This window comes from Clytia hemisphaerica, unplaced genomic scaffold (genome assembly GCF_902728285.1).
Source record: "Clytia hemisphaerica strain Z4C2 unplaced genomic scaffold, Clytia hemisphaerica genome assembly, whole genome shotgun sequence".
Lineage (NCBI taxonomy): Eukaryota > Metazoa > Cnidaria > Hydrozoa > Leptothecata > Clytiidae > Clytia > Clytia hemisphaerica.
The window spans coordinates 2,041,500-2,061,213 of NW_027104441.1; the positions used below are offsets into that span (position 1 = coordinate 2,041,500).

At 35.5% G+C, this 19,714-nt stretch overlaps 1 protein-coding gene across 3 annotated transcripts; it reads right to left on the bottom strand.

Annotated features, from left to right (window-relative positions):
* Window positions 1-829: 829 nt before the first annotated feature.
* LOC136820963 (uncharacterized) lies at window positions 830-17,533 on the bottom strand. 3 transcript variants are annotated; one of them, XM_067077196.1, is made up of 5 exons: window positions 17,335-17,533; window positions 3,200-3,267; window positions 2,325-2,426; window positions 2,117-2,164; window positions 830-983 (listed from the first exon to the last, which is right to left on the bottom strand). In XM_067077196.1, exons 2-5 carry the CDS (start codon window positions 3,237-3,239, stop codon window positions 832-834), a joined length of 342 nt encoding a protein of 113 aa, XP_066933297.1. In that variant the 5' UTR covers window positions 3,240-3,267; window positions 17,335-17,533; the 3' UTR covers window positions 830-831. The 3 variants fall into 3 exon arrangements, with proteins under 3 accessions (XP_066933297.1, XP_066933296.1, XP_066933295.1); XM_067077195.1 differs by lacking the exon at window positions 17,335-17,533 and adding an exon at window positions 3,575-3,670; XM_067077194.1 differs by lacking the exon at window positions 17,335-17,533 and having other exon boundaries at window positions 3,200-3,334.
* Window positions 17,534-19,714: the final 2,181 nt, after the last annotated feature.

Below are 19,714 nucleotides of genomic sequence, written 5' to 3' on the forward strand. Positions count from 1 at the left end.
CATTCGCCCAAATTAATTCTCGCCAAATTTAGAAATATTCTTGAATCGCCAAAATAAATTCCGCTAAAATTTCTTTTCTCAAGGTAATACAGATTCAAGACTCGCGAATCTATCAAATCATGGACATATCAAATTGAAGGTTCCTGTCCTAGGCTAATTACTTTTTGCTGTATTCGGATTAAATTACGCGAGCCAAAAAAGTCGTGAAAGCTTTTGGTTTTAATTTCGCGAGTCAAGATTTTAGCGAATAAGCCTGAAACTTAAAATGGCCATTTTTTGTCACGTACGGACACTTTCATGGATTTTCTGCCGAATATTATCCAAATTTAGCGGAAGTGCGAAAAAAGGTTAACTTAAACAGTTTTTTTAAGTACGAAGAGCACTCGAAATACCGTAGAAAATATTCTTCAAATACCGTCACCGACAATATTTAGGTTTTATTTTAGGCCTATTTCGCATTATAATTCCTTTGAGAGTCCCTAGAAACCAGAATGCATTGCATTTATCTAAATCCGATATCGTCTATTGTTGATGAAATAAAGCAAGGAATACCCTGCTGAAAATTTCATTTTTCAACTGTTATTATTATCTCATTTTATCAGAAGAACGTTCTAATTTCGATGTGCAATTAACATAGAGGAGGTGAAGTTTAGTGACTGAGGAGGGGCAACAATGGTTTGTGCCAACGGGAGCATGGTACTCTTAGGTTCCAAATAAACGGGCCCCCCCGCTTGTTAATTTTTCGAAACTTCAAAGAAACCGAATACTTTTTTGAGAAGACCCCACTCACAGGGGTGGAGGGAATAAAGACAGAAAAGTACACATTGAGTTTTATTTCTTTTTTCTTTTTCTTGAATTATTATTTGGGCGAGGTCGGGGTTTGGACAAACCAAGCCCACGAACCCAGCAACCCAACGACTGGTCCGAGTTGTCATTGGTCTCATGCTCCCTAACCTCATATAGGAATTCGCGATAAGTACGTTCTGTAATAAAAAAAAGAGTATGATTAATCTAAGTTTAGATCTCCAAAACCAGACATGTTCATATTTAGACCAATTCATTTTAGCACACATTCATGCTATGTTAATACAAGTTATAAACCGTTTAGTGCAGGGGCTTATGTATCAAAAAAGCTTCTCGTGTGCACAGGTTTGTTACAAGCAAACTAACTTTTGATCTGATGCACTGACCCCTCAAGGATTAAGAAAATCTTGGGCTACAAAATTTTAACACCCCTGTTGCCATGGGAAATGACGTCATTGGTTACCTTAGCAACAAAAAATAAAAGTCGTCAAATTCAAAAAATATTTTGTTCCATTCGAAAGAACATGAAAAACTGGTAAAGAAAAAGGTCACAACCTAAATGCATATACATTTTTTTTTATAAGCATAGCGCTTAAAAGCATATGAAAGCTCAGATTTGCAGAATTCCTAAGCATAACATGAGCATATTTGTCAGCCTAAAATATTTTTCAAGTGGTCATTTCTGTTTAAAAAAGGTTTGATAGAGGTCAAGTAAAAATAAGTCATTCCACGGCTAGCTACATTCCACTGCTCCCAAAATCTGAACAAATTTCTACAAAATTTCATCAAAAACTTGGCTCGGGGGTGAATAATAAGCATGATTCTTAAGCATATAATAAGCATAAACTATGCCTGGATACTTTGAGAACTTAAGCATACACGAGCCTGACCAAGGGGCATACACTTGCTTATAAAAAAAAACATGTATCTCGAGATGTTAAGAAAATAAGACAAAATGACGTCATAAATAATGACGTCATCGAAATATGAAAAAGGGTCCAAATTCAATTTTTTTGGCTCATTCGAGAGAAAACCTTCCAGGGAACAAAAATTATTACTACGAAAAAGCTTGAAAATCATTTGAAGAAGCCAAAATTGATATTTTTGACTTTTGCCTGTGAAAGGTTGGAGCTTAGGGGCACGCCCAGCCAGCAGATAACAGGCAAAAATTAAAAATATCAATATCAATTTTGGCTAATAGCCTCTTTTAAAATGATTTTGGAATGGTCCCTTAGCTTACGTAATTTTGAAAAACGAAATGTCCTGGAACTTCCCTATTTTCCTGTCATATTGGAGTATAAGTTTCACTTACCGATGCATTGCTCCACGGAATGGGTCCTTGTTTTCTTTGCTTTCAACTCTGAAAAATAAAAACAAATTAAATTATCCTTTCTGTAGAGATGCAAATGTTTCAAATAATATTGCAAAAAGATTTGCAGAAGAAATTGTAAAATTTAGTTGATTGCAAATCTTGCAAAAATCTTCTTTTGACTTGCACAGCCGTAAATAAAAATACTCACCGGCTAATTGAGCCTTTAGGCTTGAAATCTCTGCTTCCTGAGCCTCGATCGTCTCTTGGTCGGTGAGTTCGGCAGACATTTTTAATTTATTAGGAGATAAATCTAGACGAGAAAGATAACAATTTCAACATTGAGTGGTTTACAACAAACTTTCCCTTGATCTATCCGCCAAATATATTAACATGATTGCAATTCTCACGAAAGTTAATTCGGCGAAAAATTCTGAAAAGCTGATTCGCGAAAGTTCCTTCCCCTATAGCAATTGGATATATAAATAAACTACAGTTGACGCTCTCTAAAACTGTAAAGTGAACAGCAGGAAAGGGGAGGCCCGGAGAACCCGAGTTACAAAAACCCAAGTTACGACGAATGTGAGGTCACAAGTCTCAAATCATGACGCCATTCGTCGTAACTCGGGTTTTTGTAACTCGTGTTTTCCGGGTCTCAGGAAAAGGAATTGACAACTGTAATATCTCATTCGCTACAACAATAAAGCTCTCCAATAGACTACAATAGACTTTATAAAACATTCTTCTCTCCAATCTTCTGTGACATCTGATCTTTCTACCTGGAAAATCAGATTAAATAGTAAAACCAATATCAAATACATTAAACTTAACTTTCAATCTTTCTTACTGTATCCTTACTGGTAATGAAAACTATGTGATACGCTAAGAGTAATGAAGGTTTGACAAGATTCCAGCCATTTTCATTTGGATAATAACTTTTTACGAGCTTTACTTGTGCGCGTTCTGTTTCATGACCTTTATAACGTATCTGATAAAAATCGTCAACGATTATTCCAAATGAAAATGGACGGACTTTAAGACAAAACAGGAAGAATTCAATCAAAAAAATTACAAACCATCCCTTACATTGAAATAGGTTATGTGAAGTCTTGAATTTTCGATCCATTTGAGGTTACTTGAAGGGTAACAACAACCTGAAATTAAAAAAAAACCAAGAAGGAAAAAGGCACACAGAACCCAACACTTGAGGCTGCGAAAGTGCTGGAAACAGAACAGACCCCCTGCTTAAAATTTTCTTCCATTTGCTGCTCTGGTTGTACCTTAAGTTTTTTACCTTTTGTCGAAACCCTTAGGAAAGAAAATAAAAGAAATTAGTTCAAAAAGGGGCCGATTCGCGAAATGTTATCCTCGCGTAAATATTTTCTGTGCTCGTGAAAATAGGTCCTTATTTTTGAAAGAAATTGGCTCGCGAAAATCAATACAAAATTGGTGAAAACTTACATTCAATTTTCTCCATATCCGAGCCTGGAATATGCTTATAAAAGCATAAAAAGAGTCTGGTCCACCCAACCACCCTTTCACATTGTGTTAAATTTCAAATGTTTAGCAAGAACATGTGAAAAATCAAGGCGTAAAAGTAGTTTATATTTAAAAAAAATTTTCCGAAAAAAGCAAACGATCGATTGACGAATTACACGTTACAAAAAATTTATTTATTTAAGATCAAACATAAAGTCTCCTTTTTGTGTGATTTTGGAGCACATTCAGAAAGCTTAAAGATTAGACAATTAATAGTAAGTAGCGTTTATTACGTTTCGAAATATTTAACACAATGTGACAACCAGACTGACGCCAATCCCAAAAGTGCACGAGCGACAAGCTCAAAATGCATCATAAAATCATGCAATGCACGAGCGACAAGCTCAAAGTGCATATATAAATCATGCAATACACGAGCGACAAGCTCAAAGTGCATATATAAATCATGCAATGCACGAGCGACAAGCTCAAAATGCATATATAAATCATGCAATGCACGAGCGACAAGCTCAAAGTGCATATATAAATCATGCAATACACGAGCGACAAGCTCAAAGTGCATATATAAATCATGCAATGCACGAGCGACAAGCTCAAAATGCATATCTAAATCATGCAATGCACGAGCGACAAGCTCAAAATGCATATATAAATCATGCAATGCACGAGCGACAAGCTCAAAATGCATATATAAGTCATGCAATGCACGAGCGACAAGCTCAAAGTGCATATATAAATCATGCAGTGCACGAGCGACAAGCTCAAGCGTACGAGCATCAAGCTCAAGTACACGAGCTACAACCTCAAGTGCAGGTATCAAGTTATGTTAAATTACGTTAAGCCGTTGCTGTGGAACCAAATACTGAGTAAAGTTTTGTCTTATAAGGATGTTAAAAGCGAGATTTGTATTGCACTGTTAAGGTAACGGGGTTCTCGTATTATCTGTAAAGTATTAACTTGATTGGGTTTGGACCAGGCATTACCTATTAAATGACAATCTTAAAGGCCTTAATAGAAAATTGGAATGAATAAATCAAGTTTAAACATGTCAATTAAAAAAAAAAAAAAAAAAAGATTATGTAATTAATTACACCAAAAAAACTTAACTTTTTAATCTAGCCTTAGTTAAAACGCAACAAAAATATGTTCTGTATGTTGTTAGATTTTGGAGTAACAATAGATAAATGTTCCACTAAACTGTCACACCATACATTAATTCGATACAATTTTCATTCACAAACTTTGAAGCAACCCATGCGATACTTTCATGTTTTTAAAATCAAGCCATTGACAGTCGCAGCCATCTAGTCTTCAAAACCAAACCAAAGAATACACCAAACGAATTCAAAAACGTGAAATATGCCAAGCATTCCAAACAGGTTCTACCGTGTCGATTATATAACCAGTTCTAGCGCAACTTTTATTGTTATAATGTCTGATATATAAAGCTAAAGAGGAACCTTACAGGTCCTTTCAACATGCTAGTGTGCACTTGATTAAAATTTATCATAGTTTGCTGATTCGACCAAAATTGTTAAAGTAATTAAACTAATTAAATCCAATGTCAATACTTCAGGTCTCTTTATGTTTTACAGTGCTCATTAAGTGTTTTTTTGAGTGTTATCGCGAAAAGATTGTTTGTGTTTTACTTATGTCTGTGCGCTGTTTTTTTATCTCCATTAAATCAATGATTCAGCCAATTTTTTTATTATTTTATACTGAAAAGAAATTGAAAAAGTAAATAAACATTACCTTTGCGGAAATAAATATTTCTTAGACTGTATTGTATTATATGCCCTGTGGTTTGATTTTAAGTATAGGGAACGACGAAAGATTTTTGTCCAGATTGCCTCCCTGATTTACGATTTTCTTTCAAAAATGTAAAAATTGAAAAGCAAATTGCTCGATGTAGTTTTCTAAATTGTTATCCAACGAATATTTGAAAAAAACTTGCATTCCCTAAACAAATCAAATCAGAGGGAACTTATGTAGAAACTGGCATTGCTCACTCAGCTACAGAAAATACAAAAGTGGGTACTTTTAATGGCATAAAATTTTGCGGATTTTGCAGAATTAAGTTGGAAAAGCCTTATCCCCAAAATACTTTAAAACAAAACATAAAAAATGTCAAATAAACTACTTTTTAAATGTTTACTGGCATAAAAGAAGCGCTATTAATGTGTATTTCAACAGCCAACATGCATTATTTGGCTGTAAAAGGTATAAAATATCGTGAAATATTGTCTCCCAATAGTGCCATCCGTGAAATTAAAAAAACAAATTCTTTCTATAAGGGTTGGAAAATTCACAATCGTGAGGTACCTAGTACCCACATGCTTTATCATCAATTTGAACAAGTATAAGTTGCAAGTAGAAGCTGTTCGGTATAAAGTTTTAATTGGTAATAGAACTCCTACTTTTACTAAATCTGGTTTCAAAATGAAATATAGTGCTGTTTATAGCACCTGGTTGAAAATAAAGTAAAAAGTACATAAATGGATAAAAAATAGATGAGGGAAAATACTGATTAAAATGCTTAACACGGTTTAAAAAATGAGGAATAAACCAACTTCACTTTAAAGGGATAAGACAGACTCTTTAAACAAGGCTCAAGGCTTAGGTATTTAGTAGATCTGACAAAAAACAAAGTTTAACACACTCAAAGTAGGTCCAAACCCTTCAAGACCCTTATTAACAAACTAAACAAAACTTTTAGACAAATTTCTTTTGGTTCTTCTTGAAACAGCAATCAAGAGCTTAACGATCTTTTACAGTTGTGACATTCAAACATTTCGTCATTGACATTAATATTATCAATATTTGATATCTTTCATTACAAAAAAAACATTTTATCATTTTATCAGTAGCTAGGGATTGACAATCACAAAAGACAGGGATTTTCTCTTTCGATTCTGCCTTAAATACAGAGTCTACATCATCAATATTATTTCTAGGAAACCTCTGTAAGTCATATGAATCAAGACAAGATTCCATATGTTCTCTGAATTTATTTTGGATGTAACACTCGTTGTCTGGTAGTACCCCATTAGCAATATCAACTGCATAAGCTATGCAAAAATAACCACAGTCATTAGTTCCGTGTTGCTTCAAAACTTTAGGAAAATAAACATTGAGATAGCCATCTTCAACAAAAAACTTGTAAATTTGACACAACTGCTTTTGTAATTTTATATCAGCTTTTGAGTAGATGCTATCATAAACATAGACCTTCCCATTTCGACCAGTCGACAACACCCAATGGTTATTTCTGACATGGTGAATTTGAACACTTTCATCATAAATGTTGACTGGCATCAGGTTGTTCTTATCATTTTTAGAAATTTTAGCACCTTTAATAGGATCTTGAAGACCCTTAAGGGCTGGGTAACTTCTTTCTAACAATGTCATTACCTCTTTCAAGAAGTTATCATTTAGCCAATTAGTTTGACTCGAGGTGTAATTGAATTTATTCAAAATTGAAACAGCTTTAACTTTTGCTTTCTTATTTGAAGAGCTTGCTGGGTTTTGCTTCTTCGCAGGTTTAGTCAAGTCAATGGTTTCAGTGGAGGACTTGTTGCCTGTGCTTGTTCCAATGCAAGCTTCGTCGGCCCTCTTACGTTTTTTTATTTTCAATTTTTCATTCTGGAGAGTTTTGTCCTTTTCATCTTTTATTTTAGGAATTTTTTCAGGCCTATCAAGATATGCAACAACAGAAGCTTGTCTTTTCTTAGTTGAACACTTAGATACAGAATTCTCTTTCACTTCATTATCCATTTTAGAAACATCTGCAAATAGAGGGGTTGTTAGTCCAACTCGTCTACTGTAGCGGAAAGGGCGATCAAAGCATGAATAATTCAACCAAGCTGTTTCTTCAGAGTTTTTGAATTTGACAAGATACAGGAATTCATGACTTTTCAGGTCTACTTTTCTTTCAACTATGCTTTCCACTTCTTGAAATTCTAGCGGAAGCAATGATTTGGAAACTTTTTTGACGATGTTTTTATTTTTTTCATCATTTAAGTCATTTCTACGATCAGTCAGATTTTTTTTAAAATGGGGCAAAATCGTAAAGTATGTTTTAGAATCATCTTCTGGCTTCATAGCAATCTCTTCAAGGATGCGAGATGCTTTTAATTCTTTTGTCATTGTAAGAGATTCAGGAAAAACAAAGATAAAAGTGCCCATTCCTGTTTCCTTTAAAGGAATAAGTCTGCATCGAACAGATTCATCTTCACTGGAAGCACTAGGAATGGAAGATCCATTTCGAGTGATGGATGCTACTTTGCAAACAACTATTTCATCTGCCAAATTAGCAAGCACAAAACGAAAGGCTATAATATTGTGTGTTTTATCGATAGTACCTCTGCCCGGAAGAAAATTGCTAGCAATATGACGACGAGATCGATCACGTGACACATGCTCACGAGGTGTTAGAATCTTCAGAGCAGCTCTTAAATGAATTTTTTCTATTTTATCTCCCTGCTTTCGGGTTAAGTACCACTTGGCAGAATCGGGCTGCTTACTGGTACTAGAATATTCAGAGCCTGGAGTTTTATCAAGAAGGTGAGTTTCAGTATCATTTGCCTTCTTTCTTTTGCTGTTCCTCTTCTAGAGTGTCGAGGAGTACAGAACCATTCTCGTCTTTTTGGGCAACAAAGAATTCTGATATTTTCTTTTCCTTTTCAGTTGTTTTGTCAGACAGATATTCTGATGGTTTTATTTCTTTCAAAACCCTAACACTGTAATGATCACTAACAAAACCCTCAAATTGATTTTCCTTTGGAACTTTTTCATCACAATAAAGGAAAGAAAACTTTTTACACTTTTCATTTGATTCTAGAAAGGCAATTCCTTTTGAACACAATTGCCTGTACATTTCAATCCCTGCTTTTTCGCCCTCTTTGTGCGCTGAGATTAAGGAATCTCGAAATTCGTCAAACGTGGCAGGATATTTGTAAGACCCCAAGACAACTTTTGACAATTTTTCTTGGAGTCTCCTACGATTAGTTGTATTTTGTTTTGAAGCTCCCGCAGCCTTTAACCTATCTTCAGTAATATGATTGCTTTGTACTTTTGAAAGCTTATCAACAAGATCTGATAACACAGGCTGGGCATCCAAGGATTGAAGTGCATTGGTTTTACCCTGTATATCACTAATCAGGCGTTCAGTTGTTTTTGTGCCAGATTTGAATGGAGACAAAACTGATGGACCTAGGTCCTTGAAATGAGCAAACATAGTAAGCATGTAGTATGTTGCTGCAGCAAAAAGAATTTCTGCGGTTTGATTACAACCATAAGTCAGAAACATCCCCCGTTTACTTGGATCAATTGCAGCAGAGCGCACTGCGTGCACCCTTTTGCCCTTCACTTGTAGAATCTTTTTCCATATTCGAAGGACTGTAATACCCTTACTTATACTGAATTGCATCTCAATTGGATTTGAGCTAGGCTCTAAGTAAGGTTGGAATAATGCAGCTACAGAACGTATATACAATTCAGTTCCTTTTGAACCAGGTACATGTTCATGTAGTTGATCAGCAACAGATAGTTTGAAAATTTTTAGTGCAGCATCGACATTTTGGTCAAAGTAAGCAGAAAACAAAAGATCATTATTGGAAAATCCTAATTTATGACCAGATCCGTCACAAATTTCTTTCAACTCTTTTAAATGGTCAATAGAAGCTCTACCTGAAGAATTGGTAGATGGAAAGAAATCTAAGTCCAATGTTGGATATTTCAAACATTTTAAAAAGAGTCTAAGACAATGATCGTAATCCAAAAACGAAATCGAAGGTAAAGGACCAAAATAGGGTGCAGCAAATCTAGTTGCCCCAATGCCAAGAGTCAAATACTTTATCTTTAAGTCCAACAACTTTGAGTTAGGAGACATAAGAGCAACTGACGCTGCAAGTTGAAAACCTGCAGAGTCAGTTGCATGACCAATCAATTGGACAGGACGATCTTTAAGATTTCCTGTGTCTTGGTCAAAAAAACAATTTGACCTAACAATGTCCCATAATTTTAACAAATGTTTTCCTTGATAACCTTTATTAGGAGTAGGCCAAACAAGGTAGACAAGAGGTTTGCTGTAAACCCCAGATAAGGCAGATAGATTATGTACGGCACAATCTTTTGCCAAACGATTAGAGGCTATTGCATTTTTAACATAAGCCTCTAAAGCTGAAAATTCATCTTGAAAAGATTCATTTGAAACAATGTTTTCAAGAAGAACTTTACTTTCACTCCATTTGGTATAATCAGGGTCAAAACCTTCCCCTACAAGTTCAATTTTGTTGTCCTTATTCAAGACTGGTGTAATGAATCTCAGAATACGAGCTTCATCTGTTGAGTCAATCACTGGACCTCCTTCATAAAGTAGTTCAGCACTATCGAAAAAATCATTAAAGCCAATTTTCAAAGCATTTTCTTTAACATGCCCCTTTGCACATGTTTTCCCAGGAAGTCCAAAAATGCTTTGAAAAAGGCTATACTGATTTTGGCCGACATGGTTTATCAAATTTGAGCCAAGATCTTTCACTATGTCAGAAAATTTGTGATTATTTTTGGATTTTAACTTCCCAATCAAATTTTTGCAAACATGATACTGAATTGAAAATTTTGCATCATGTTGTTGAAAAAGACTAACCATATCTACAGCTAATTTGGTTATATCATTATCGTCACAGGCCTGAAACAAAATATCCTCCCATGACTTTTTTTCAAAATTTGTTCTTTTGTTCATGGCTTTAATTGTTTCTTTCAATTCTTTATTTTCTGCTTTAACATCAGTTAAGTGTTCCTTCATTTCAGTTTTGGTTGCATAACCTGTTCGAAATCCTGGTCTACCAATTCTTGTCTCTGAAACCAAGAGGGCTGCCCCTTCGTTTTTTGTCTTCAACTGACCCAGGTACTGTTTATGGGATGCACAATTTCTGCAAGTGTAAGGATGCTCCCCAAAAGGATCTGAAAATTGGAGACAGGGGGGATTAAGACTTTTTAAAGATCCATCTGTCTCAATTGGGGTTGTTGTTTTCCCAGGTATAAAAACAAGTCTTGAGGATTCACTTGATTCGTCACATAGCTTTCTCCATTCATCATGGTGTTTCAGCTTCCAATTCTTGAAAACTGGACAGTTTTCATGTCCTTTTAAGTTCACACAATTTTTCCAGAACTTCTTCTCACCAAACAGTGTTAGAGTACTTTTTTTGTGAATTGTATTGTTATCCCTGTATTTGTCAACAATGTCTTTGTCCCAAATATGAAAGCAGGGTTGTTTAGAAATCTTCCCATTTAATGTTTCTTTGTAAAACTTTTTCAAAGTTGGGTCATCTTTCATAGAACTTATTTCGAGACTGGAAGTTTCATTTTGTTTAACTAACCAGTTTAAAGCAGTTTTATGATGGTTTGTAATACTATGCTCATAAATCTGACGAAAGCCAGAAAGTTTACCCATACCTTTCATTGTGACTCGTTTCCCAGAAATTTTCAAAATCTCATAATAAATTTCACAAATCTCACATTTAAAATTAAGGTTTAAAGTTTTGGACTTTGGATCATTTAAATGAGTAAATTGAGGAAATCTATCACCTTCTGTTAAATATTCAAGCGTTGAGGCAGCAACATTTCCAACTGGCACAGGGACAAAAGAAGAACACAAAAATGCTTTTAGTTTTGGAAGAAAGATGTTGGATGATGTCTCTGTTGCCCTTCGGATGCATTCTTTCATTTCTCTACTTTGGTTATGAATAACTTTGAAGGTTTCTACCAATAGAGTCTCAAGCGAATCATGCTTAGTAGGTAAGTTAACAGTTGTAACAGTTTTGTAATTTTGAAAATGGCGTGAAAAAATCAAATTTTCATAAAAAGGCAACTCTTTATTTTCCTGACGAAACGGGAAAGATTTTGCAGTGTAAGAAATAACCTCCTTTGATGCATCACAAATATTTTCAGTTGCTGTAAAATAGCCAAACAAATTTTTAGAATTTGCTTTAACTGTTTGCCTTGTTTTTGGAGGAATACACCGATTAGTGGGAGAACTAGTTCTGTACTTGTCCACAGAAATGGTTTCAAAATCGCCCTCTATATCAGAAATGTCATTTTCGTTTACACCTGTGCTTTTTTCAATAATACTTTTGTCATTTTTTTGACTTGATTGTTCTTGGTTAATAAAATCAGTACTAGACAACATAACTGACTGATGGCCTATTGCACTATTTTTAGTATTGTCAGCATTAAATGACTCCAAAGATTTGGAGTGTGTAATAACTGACACACGATGTAGATCAAAAGTAGCAACACTCGGGTTGTCATCATTCAAATTTTGTTCCTCATATGAAGTTTTTAAATTGGTAGATTCCTTGTTCATTAGGCCGATGACAGCTGCCTTGTCTTTAAAGTCAAACTGGTCTAAAACAAGGCAGCGTTTACCCCTACATTTTTTCTTGACAAATCTGGGATTGAAGTTCAGGGCTTTCAATAAATCCTTTAGAGCGTCAAAGAAAAGGGATTTATCAACAAAATCTAACCTGGCATAGTCCTTATAAGAATCTATTAAATCATCTACACGAATCCCTTTGTCTTGTCTTGCAACAAGACAACTTTTAAACCAATCGCCTAAATTTTCAAACGTTGAATTCATTGCCTAAAATATAGATAAGTGAGTGGGTTAGTGAAAATTCTATTAAAATGAATTCTAGCAGTGGTGGATGTGAGGGGCTTAAAAAATTGTTGGTTTGCCGTCACCTGACCCTAGATTTCTGAAGTGGGTCGGTCGGCCGGATTTTTTTTTATTTTGGCCATCACATAAAACTTTTACCACACAGAGTTGAGTACAAAAGGCACATGGCCGCATAATGCTACCACGGAACCAATTGTATTCAACTCTGTGTGAAGTAGTATGGGATCTAAAATTATGAAGTAGTTCAGACCAGTGCGATTTGTGTTGGTTCTATTTTAGATGGGCGATCACATAGAACTTTTACCACACAGAGTTGAGTACAAAAGGCACATGGCCGCATAATGCTACCACGGAACCAATTGTATTCAACTCTGTGTGAAGTAGTATGGGATCTAAAATTATAAAGTAGTTCAGACCAGTGCAATCTGCCTTGGTTCTATTTTAGATGGGCGATCACATAGAACTTTTACCAAACAGAGTTGAGTACAAAAGGCACATGGCCGCATAATGCTACCACGGAACCAATTGTATTCAACTCTGTGTGAAGTAGTATGGGATCTAAAATTATGAAGTAGTTCAGACCAGTGCGATTTGTGTTGGTTCTATTTTAGATGGGCGATCACATAGAACTTTTACCACACAGAGTTGAGTACAAAAGGCACATGGCCGCATAATGCTACCACGGAACCAATTGTATTCAACTCTGTGTGAAGTAGTATGGGATCTAAAATTATGAAGTAGTTCAGACCAGTGCGATTTGTGTTGGTTCTATTTTAGATGGGCGATCACATAGAACTTTTACCACACAGAGTTGAGTACAAAAGGCACATGGCCGCATAATGCTACCACGGAACCAATTGTATTCAACTCTGTGTGAAGTAGTATGGGATCTAAAATTATGAAGTAGTTCAGACCAGTGCGATTTGTGTTGGTTCTATTTTAGATGGGCGATCACATAGAACTTTTATCACACAGAGTTGAGTACAAAAGGCACATGGCCGCATAATGCTACCACGGAACCAATTGTATTAAACTCTGTGTGAAGTAGTATGGGATCTAAAATTATGAAGTAGTTCAGACCAGTGCAATCTGTGTTGGTTCTATTTTAGATTGGCGATCACATAGAACTTTTATCACACAGAGTTGAGTACAAAAGGCACATGGCCGCATAATGCTACCACGGAACCAATTGTATTCAACTCTGTGTGAAGTAGTATGGGATCTAAAATTATGAAGTAGTTCAGACCAGTGCGATTTGTGTTGGTTCTATTTTAGATGGGCGATCACATAGAACTTTTATCACACAGAGTTGAGTACAAAAGGCACATGGCCGCATAATGCTACCACGGAACCAATTGTATTAAACTCTGTGTGAAGTAGTATGGGATCTAAAATTATGAAGTAGTTCAGACCAGTGCAATCTGCCTTGGTTCTATTTTAGATGGGCGATCACATAGAACTTTTACCAAACAGAGTTGAGTACAAAAGGCACATGGCCGCATAATGCTACCACGGAACCAATTGTATTCAACTCTGTGTGAAGTAGTATGGGATCTAAAATTATGAAGTAGTTCAGACCAGTGCGATTTGTGTTGGTTCTATTTTAGATTGGCGATCACATAGAACTTTTATCACACAGAGTTGAGTACAAAAGGCACATGGCCGCATAATGCTACCACGGAACCAATTGTATTCAACTCTGTGTGAAGTAGTATGGGATCTAAAATTATGAAGTAGTTCAGACCAGTGCAATCTGCCTTGGTTCTATTTTAGATGGGCGATCACATAGAACTTTTACCAAACAGAGTTGAGTACAAAAGGCACATGGCCGCATAATGCTACCACGGAACCAATTGTATTCAACTCTGTGTGAAGTAGTATGGGATCTAAAATTATGAAGTAGTTCAGACCAGTGCGATTTGTGTTGGTTCTATTTTAGATGGGCGATCACATAGAACTTTTACCACACAGAGTTGAGTACAAAAGGCACATGGCCGCATAATGCTACCACGGAACCAAATTGTATTCAACTCTGTGTGAAGTAGTATGGGATCTAAAATTATGAAGTAGTTCAGACCAGTGCGATTTGTGTTGGTTCTATTTTAGATTGGCGATCACATAGAACTTTTATCACACAGAGTTGAGTACAAAAGGCACATGGCCGCATAATGCTACCACGGAACCAATTGTATTCAACTCTGTGTGAAGTAGTATGGGATCTAAAATTATGAAGTAGTTCAGACCAGTGCAATCTGCCTTGGTTCTATTTTAGATGGGCGATCACATAGAACTTTTACCAAACAGAGTTGAGTACAAAAGGCACATGGCCGCATAATGCTACCACGGAACCAATTGTATTCAACTCTGTGTGAAGTAGTATGGGATCTAAAATTATGAAGTAGTTCAGACCAGTGCGATTTGTGTTGGTTCTATTTTAGATGGGCGATCACATAGAACTTTTACCACACAGAGTTGAGTACAAAAGGCACATGGCCGCATAATGCTACCACGGAACCAATTGTATTCAACTCTGTGTGAAGTAGTATGGGATCTAAAATTATGAAGTAGTTCAGACCAGTGCGATTTGTGTTGGTTCTATTTTAGATGGGCGATCACATAGAACTTTTACCACACAGAGTTGAGTACAAAAGGCACATGGCCGCATAATGCTACCACGGAACCAATTGTATTCAACTCTGTGTGAAGTAGTATGGGATCTAAAATTATGAAGTAGTTCAGACCAGTGCGATTTGTGTTGGTTCTATTTTAGATTGGCGATCACATAGAACTTTTATCACACAGAGTTGAGTACAAAAGGCACATGGCCGCATAATGCTACCACGGAACCAATTGTATTCAACTCTGTGTGAAGTAGTATGGGATCTAAAATTATGAAGTAGTTCAGACCAGTGCGATTTGTGTTGGTTCTATTTTAGATGGGCGATCACATAGAACTTTTATCACACAGAGTTGAGTACAAAAGGCACATGGCCGCATAATGCTACCACGGAACCAATTGTATTCAACTCTGTGTGAAGTAGTATGGGATCTAAAATTATGAAGTAGTTCAGACCAGTGCGATTTGTGTTGGTTCTATTTTAGATGGGCGATCACATAGAACTTTTATCACACAGAGTTGAGTACAAAAGGCACATGGCCGCATAATGCTACCACGGAACCAATTGTATTAAACTCTGTGTGAAGTAGTATGGGATCTAAAATTATGAAGTAGTTCAGACCGGTGCAATTTGAGTATTTTGTAATTCCTTTAATACTGGCTTACTATTGTTTTGACTGAAAGCTATATTCTGAATGCTCACAACAAAATAAAGAGTATATTAACCCTCCCAACTTGATGACAATATGAACTTGCTCAATGCTGTAAAAGAAAAGTTAATTTCTAACTAATAGTAGTTAGTTGATTGTGATTGAAACACATTGATTGATTTGATTGATCATTCAAGCAAACTATCAATGATGGAGTCAGAAGCTTTTGTCCTTTGATTTTCATCACACACTTCTTGACCATTTTGGAAGTTTTGTCTTCAAAAAAATCAAAATATTTCTCAAAAAAGTAAAAAAAAATTTCAAATCAAAAAAATTAATATTTGAAAAAAGTCAAAATATTACAACAAACAATCGTGAGATTGGGTAAAATCAACAGTTACCACACTTAGAAATTCAGGAAAAGTTTGATTTGTATAGTTCACAAATGGTATTCGGCTTTAAAAATCTGGGATGTGTCCGTAAATATTTTTCTTCCTCAGAAGATCACACATAAATCAGGGGTCAAACTTAACTGAAAAAGTTGAAAATTAAATAGCCAATCAATAAAATCATTCAAATTTGAAGGCAATTGAATCAAGGCGTTGTCGACAAATGACTTTCCTTTTTTAAAACGGCCTGAGGCTGTTAGGGTTCAGACCCCTCCCCCCTTGTCTTAGCAGCCAAAAAAATTCTTCAAAAGTAAAAAACTTTCACTGGTCCATGGCCGCCATGTTCTTGCAATTCGTAATCCTCAAAGTTCTTCTTTTCGCACGGAATAGACATGTGGTTTTGAGTCGTGACCTTTCAATTTTGAAACTCCAAGCCCCGCTGCAAGTCAGGTTGGGATGGGTGGAGCAAGGAGTCAACTGAGTCGGAGGAAAAAATTGATGACTTTAGTCATGTGATTAGTCATTTTTCTCGTTGAAGCATTAATTGGTGATCGGGAATAAGGTGAATGTCGTGTGGTTTCTTTGGTCTTAGCCTTTCTTCACATGTTTCTACTTTTTGGACTGATGAAATTTGTAAGTGAGACTTTCCCTTTTTTTTAAACTTTTTTAACGGGATTGCAGTGACCCCCCTCCCACCCCTTACGGCCAAAAACCATTAAAAAGAAAGGAAAACCGTTTGTCGACAGCCCCCACCACCACCACAAAAATGGACAAATCGAAAAACAAGACTTAAAACAAATGCCAGGGAAAAAATCAAAGTTACAGTCTCAAGACAAGCAGTCAAGATTGTCAAGAACCCAGATAAAGTCCCATTCCTAATCAGCTGAACCAATATTTATAAACTAATCATTATTTTACACCTTACCAATAATGCTTTCTATAGCCAAACATCTTCATCTTATGTTTTAACTTTCTGAACTTTGGTAGCCTTCAAACCTATAATTTATATCTTTGAGGAGAGATTGACGAGTAGGCTAAGGCATTAGTGTCAAATCCAGGAGGGAGGGATCCAAGTTTCGAACCACTTCTCCACTTCTCCTCGTCTCTTCCCCTCATCCCCGCCCCATGGTCCATGTTCCGCTAAGGTTTGTTCATTAGATAGTCAAGTTGTCAGGCTGTGGACACCATTAAAAAAATTGAAAGTCTGTCTTAAAGTCTTAGATTACTGGGCTATCCACGTAGAATATCGACTATATATGTTTCCTGCCTTTTCAAGACTTTTTAGCAAAGGCTAGTCATCAGAGTCATAACCTTAATACTTTTATTTTACTCCCATATCCTAGAAACAGCACGAAAGGGAAGGATCAAGTTGTAAGAAAAGATAGTACCTGATAATCTGATGTTCAATCCTTTGAAACTTTCCACATGAGCTTGTTCATTTTTAATTAATTTTTAAAACAAGAAAAAAATCCACAAAGTCTTTCAGCAGCTCTTCTCTCTTCACGTGGACTTGAAAAGAAGGAAAGTTACGGCACCCGTAGAGTTTATGATGTAAAAAGGATTACGTAATGGCGAAAAATGGCGGATTATTGCTTGAAACTTTTTGTTGGCGCGCAGCCGAAAAAACCAGTCGGGTTCAACTGCCCCGTATGTTTCGAGGGTGAAAATTAATTATACTTATACCAAGGAAAGGACCATTATATAGCTATATAATGGTCCTTGCTTATACCCGACAAATTGAGAAATTTTCTCAATGTTGTTGAATGTTGTTGAAGTTTTCTGAAGTTTTTCCAGATAATTTTTTCCAGGAGACCTAAAATTAATAATTTTTTTTTTCCAGGAGACTCAATTTTTTTTTCTTTCTAGGAGACGCACAATTTTTTTTCCAGCCAGAGTATCTTAAGAACAGCTATTTTTTTCCAGGAGCAACCAATTTTTATTAAGAACAGCTATTTTTTTCCAGGAGCAACAAATTTTTATCAGAACAGATATATATTTTCCAGGAATCCAATTTTTTTTTCGGAACAGCTGCTTTAATCCAGGAGTACCCTTGCATAGAACAGACGGGTTTTTCCAGGAGAAACCGGCCTTTGGAACAGCTATTTTGTATTTCCTAGCCGGTGGCTGCTCTTGTATCTACATCGCATTCTGTATTATAAATATTTTTCGTTTTTTGTCTGTTCTTGCATCATATTTTATGATTCTGTTAATATTTTTGTCAAAAATTGTCATTAAGACATTAAAATAATAACTGAATAATTAATTAGTTCCATCCTTCTAAAACCACTCTCTTAGGGTCCTTGCAAGCTTCTGTTTGGTGCCATTTTATATCCATTCACACCATCCACATCACATTTTGTATCATAAATATTTTTCGTGCTTTTGTCTTGTTAGGCATCATATTTTATGATTTCGTCATTATTTTTGTAAGTAAGTGTCACTATGTCAAAATAGGTTGTTATTCTATTCAATTGTCATTTTATAATATCTAAATAGCATGTATTACTTTTTTTGTAATTTAATGCGCTATGTATTGATGTTATGTTATGTTATGTATATGTTATGATCTTATTTAATTTTTCCGGTCTGTACTTTGTTGACCTGTGACCTGTGACAGCGAAATATAATAATAGAAAATTTCATTCATTACCTAACGATTGATGTATATGCATATGCATAATGCAATGAGCGTGGTAAGAGTGGCGGAGAGTATAACCCACCATATACAACATATAAACACTGATAGAAAACGTAAAATGTAGAAGCAGCAAATATAAAGAACAGAAAAAAATGAAGCGACTGCTTAATTAGAAATTTTCGTCATCTTTCGTGACTTCATCAGAATATAGCTCAACAAAAAATGATATCCTTTTTATAATGGAAGCTAGAAATTTCACAAAAACGTAAATAATAAAAACAATTTAAAAGCTATAACTATGTACAATAAAATATCATAAAAATTCTATTCGATTGAAATTCCCTAGATACAATAATAAAAATATATTCCTATGAGACTGCATAATAATACCGCAGGAATAATACAAAAGAAATGGCTAAAATCGAAAAATTAGATATTAAAAGAAAATTCGCAAGGGAATATGCACGCAGACGTAGATTGAAGTATAAAAAACGAAAAAATCGACTAGAACTCCCTTCTGGGTTTTTCAGAGAAATAGTCTAAAATAAATAAAACAGAAATCTAATTACATCGGATAAAACAGTAGATCACCTAAAGTGTATAAAATAAGCAAATATGTCTTAAAATACAACCCCCAAAGGGTAGCCCCCTAAGGAGGTCAACACAGTTAAGTGTTGCGAAAGGCGCTCGATACTGAATACAGATGTAATCATAAAATAAAATAAAATGGAGTTTATTATTATTATTATTATTATTATGATGTATACAAGCTCACAGGCCCGAGGTGGACCTCTACGAACCGATTTCTAATTACAATTATTATTATTTATTGGGTCACAACTTCACATTCGTTAAGACCATTTGGGAGAAGTGTTTTAAGTTTGTATTGCCAAAACCTCTCCCGTTCAAAATTTCTACCCTGGTCGATAAGGGTAAATTCAAAATCAGAAAACCCAGAATGGCCTGGGAGATCAAAATGATTATGAAGATGTTGCTGAGAAACAATGTCAGTCTTATGCCGTTTATTGCAGGACTTATAGTTTGCAAATCTAGCCCTAAATTGAGTTGTACAGCTACCGACATACTGAATCCCACAAGTTTTGCAAGTAAGAAGATAGACGACATTAGTT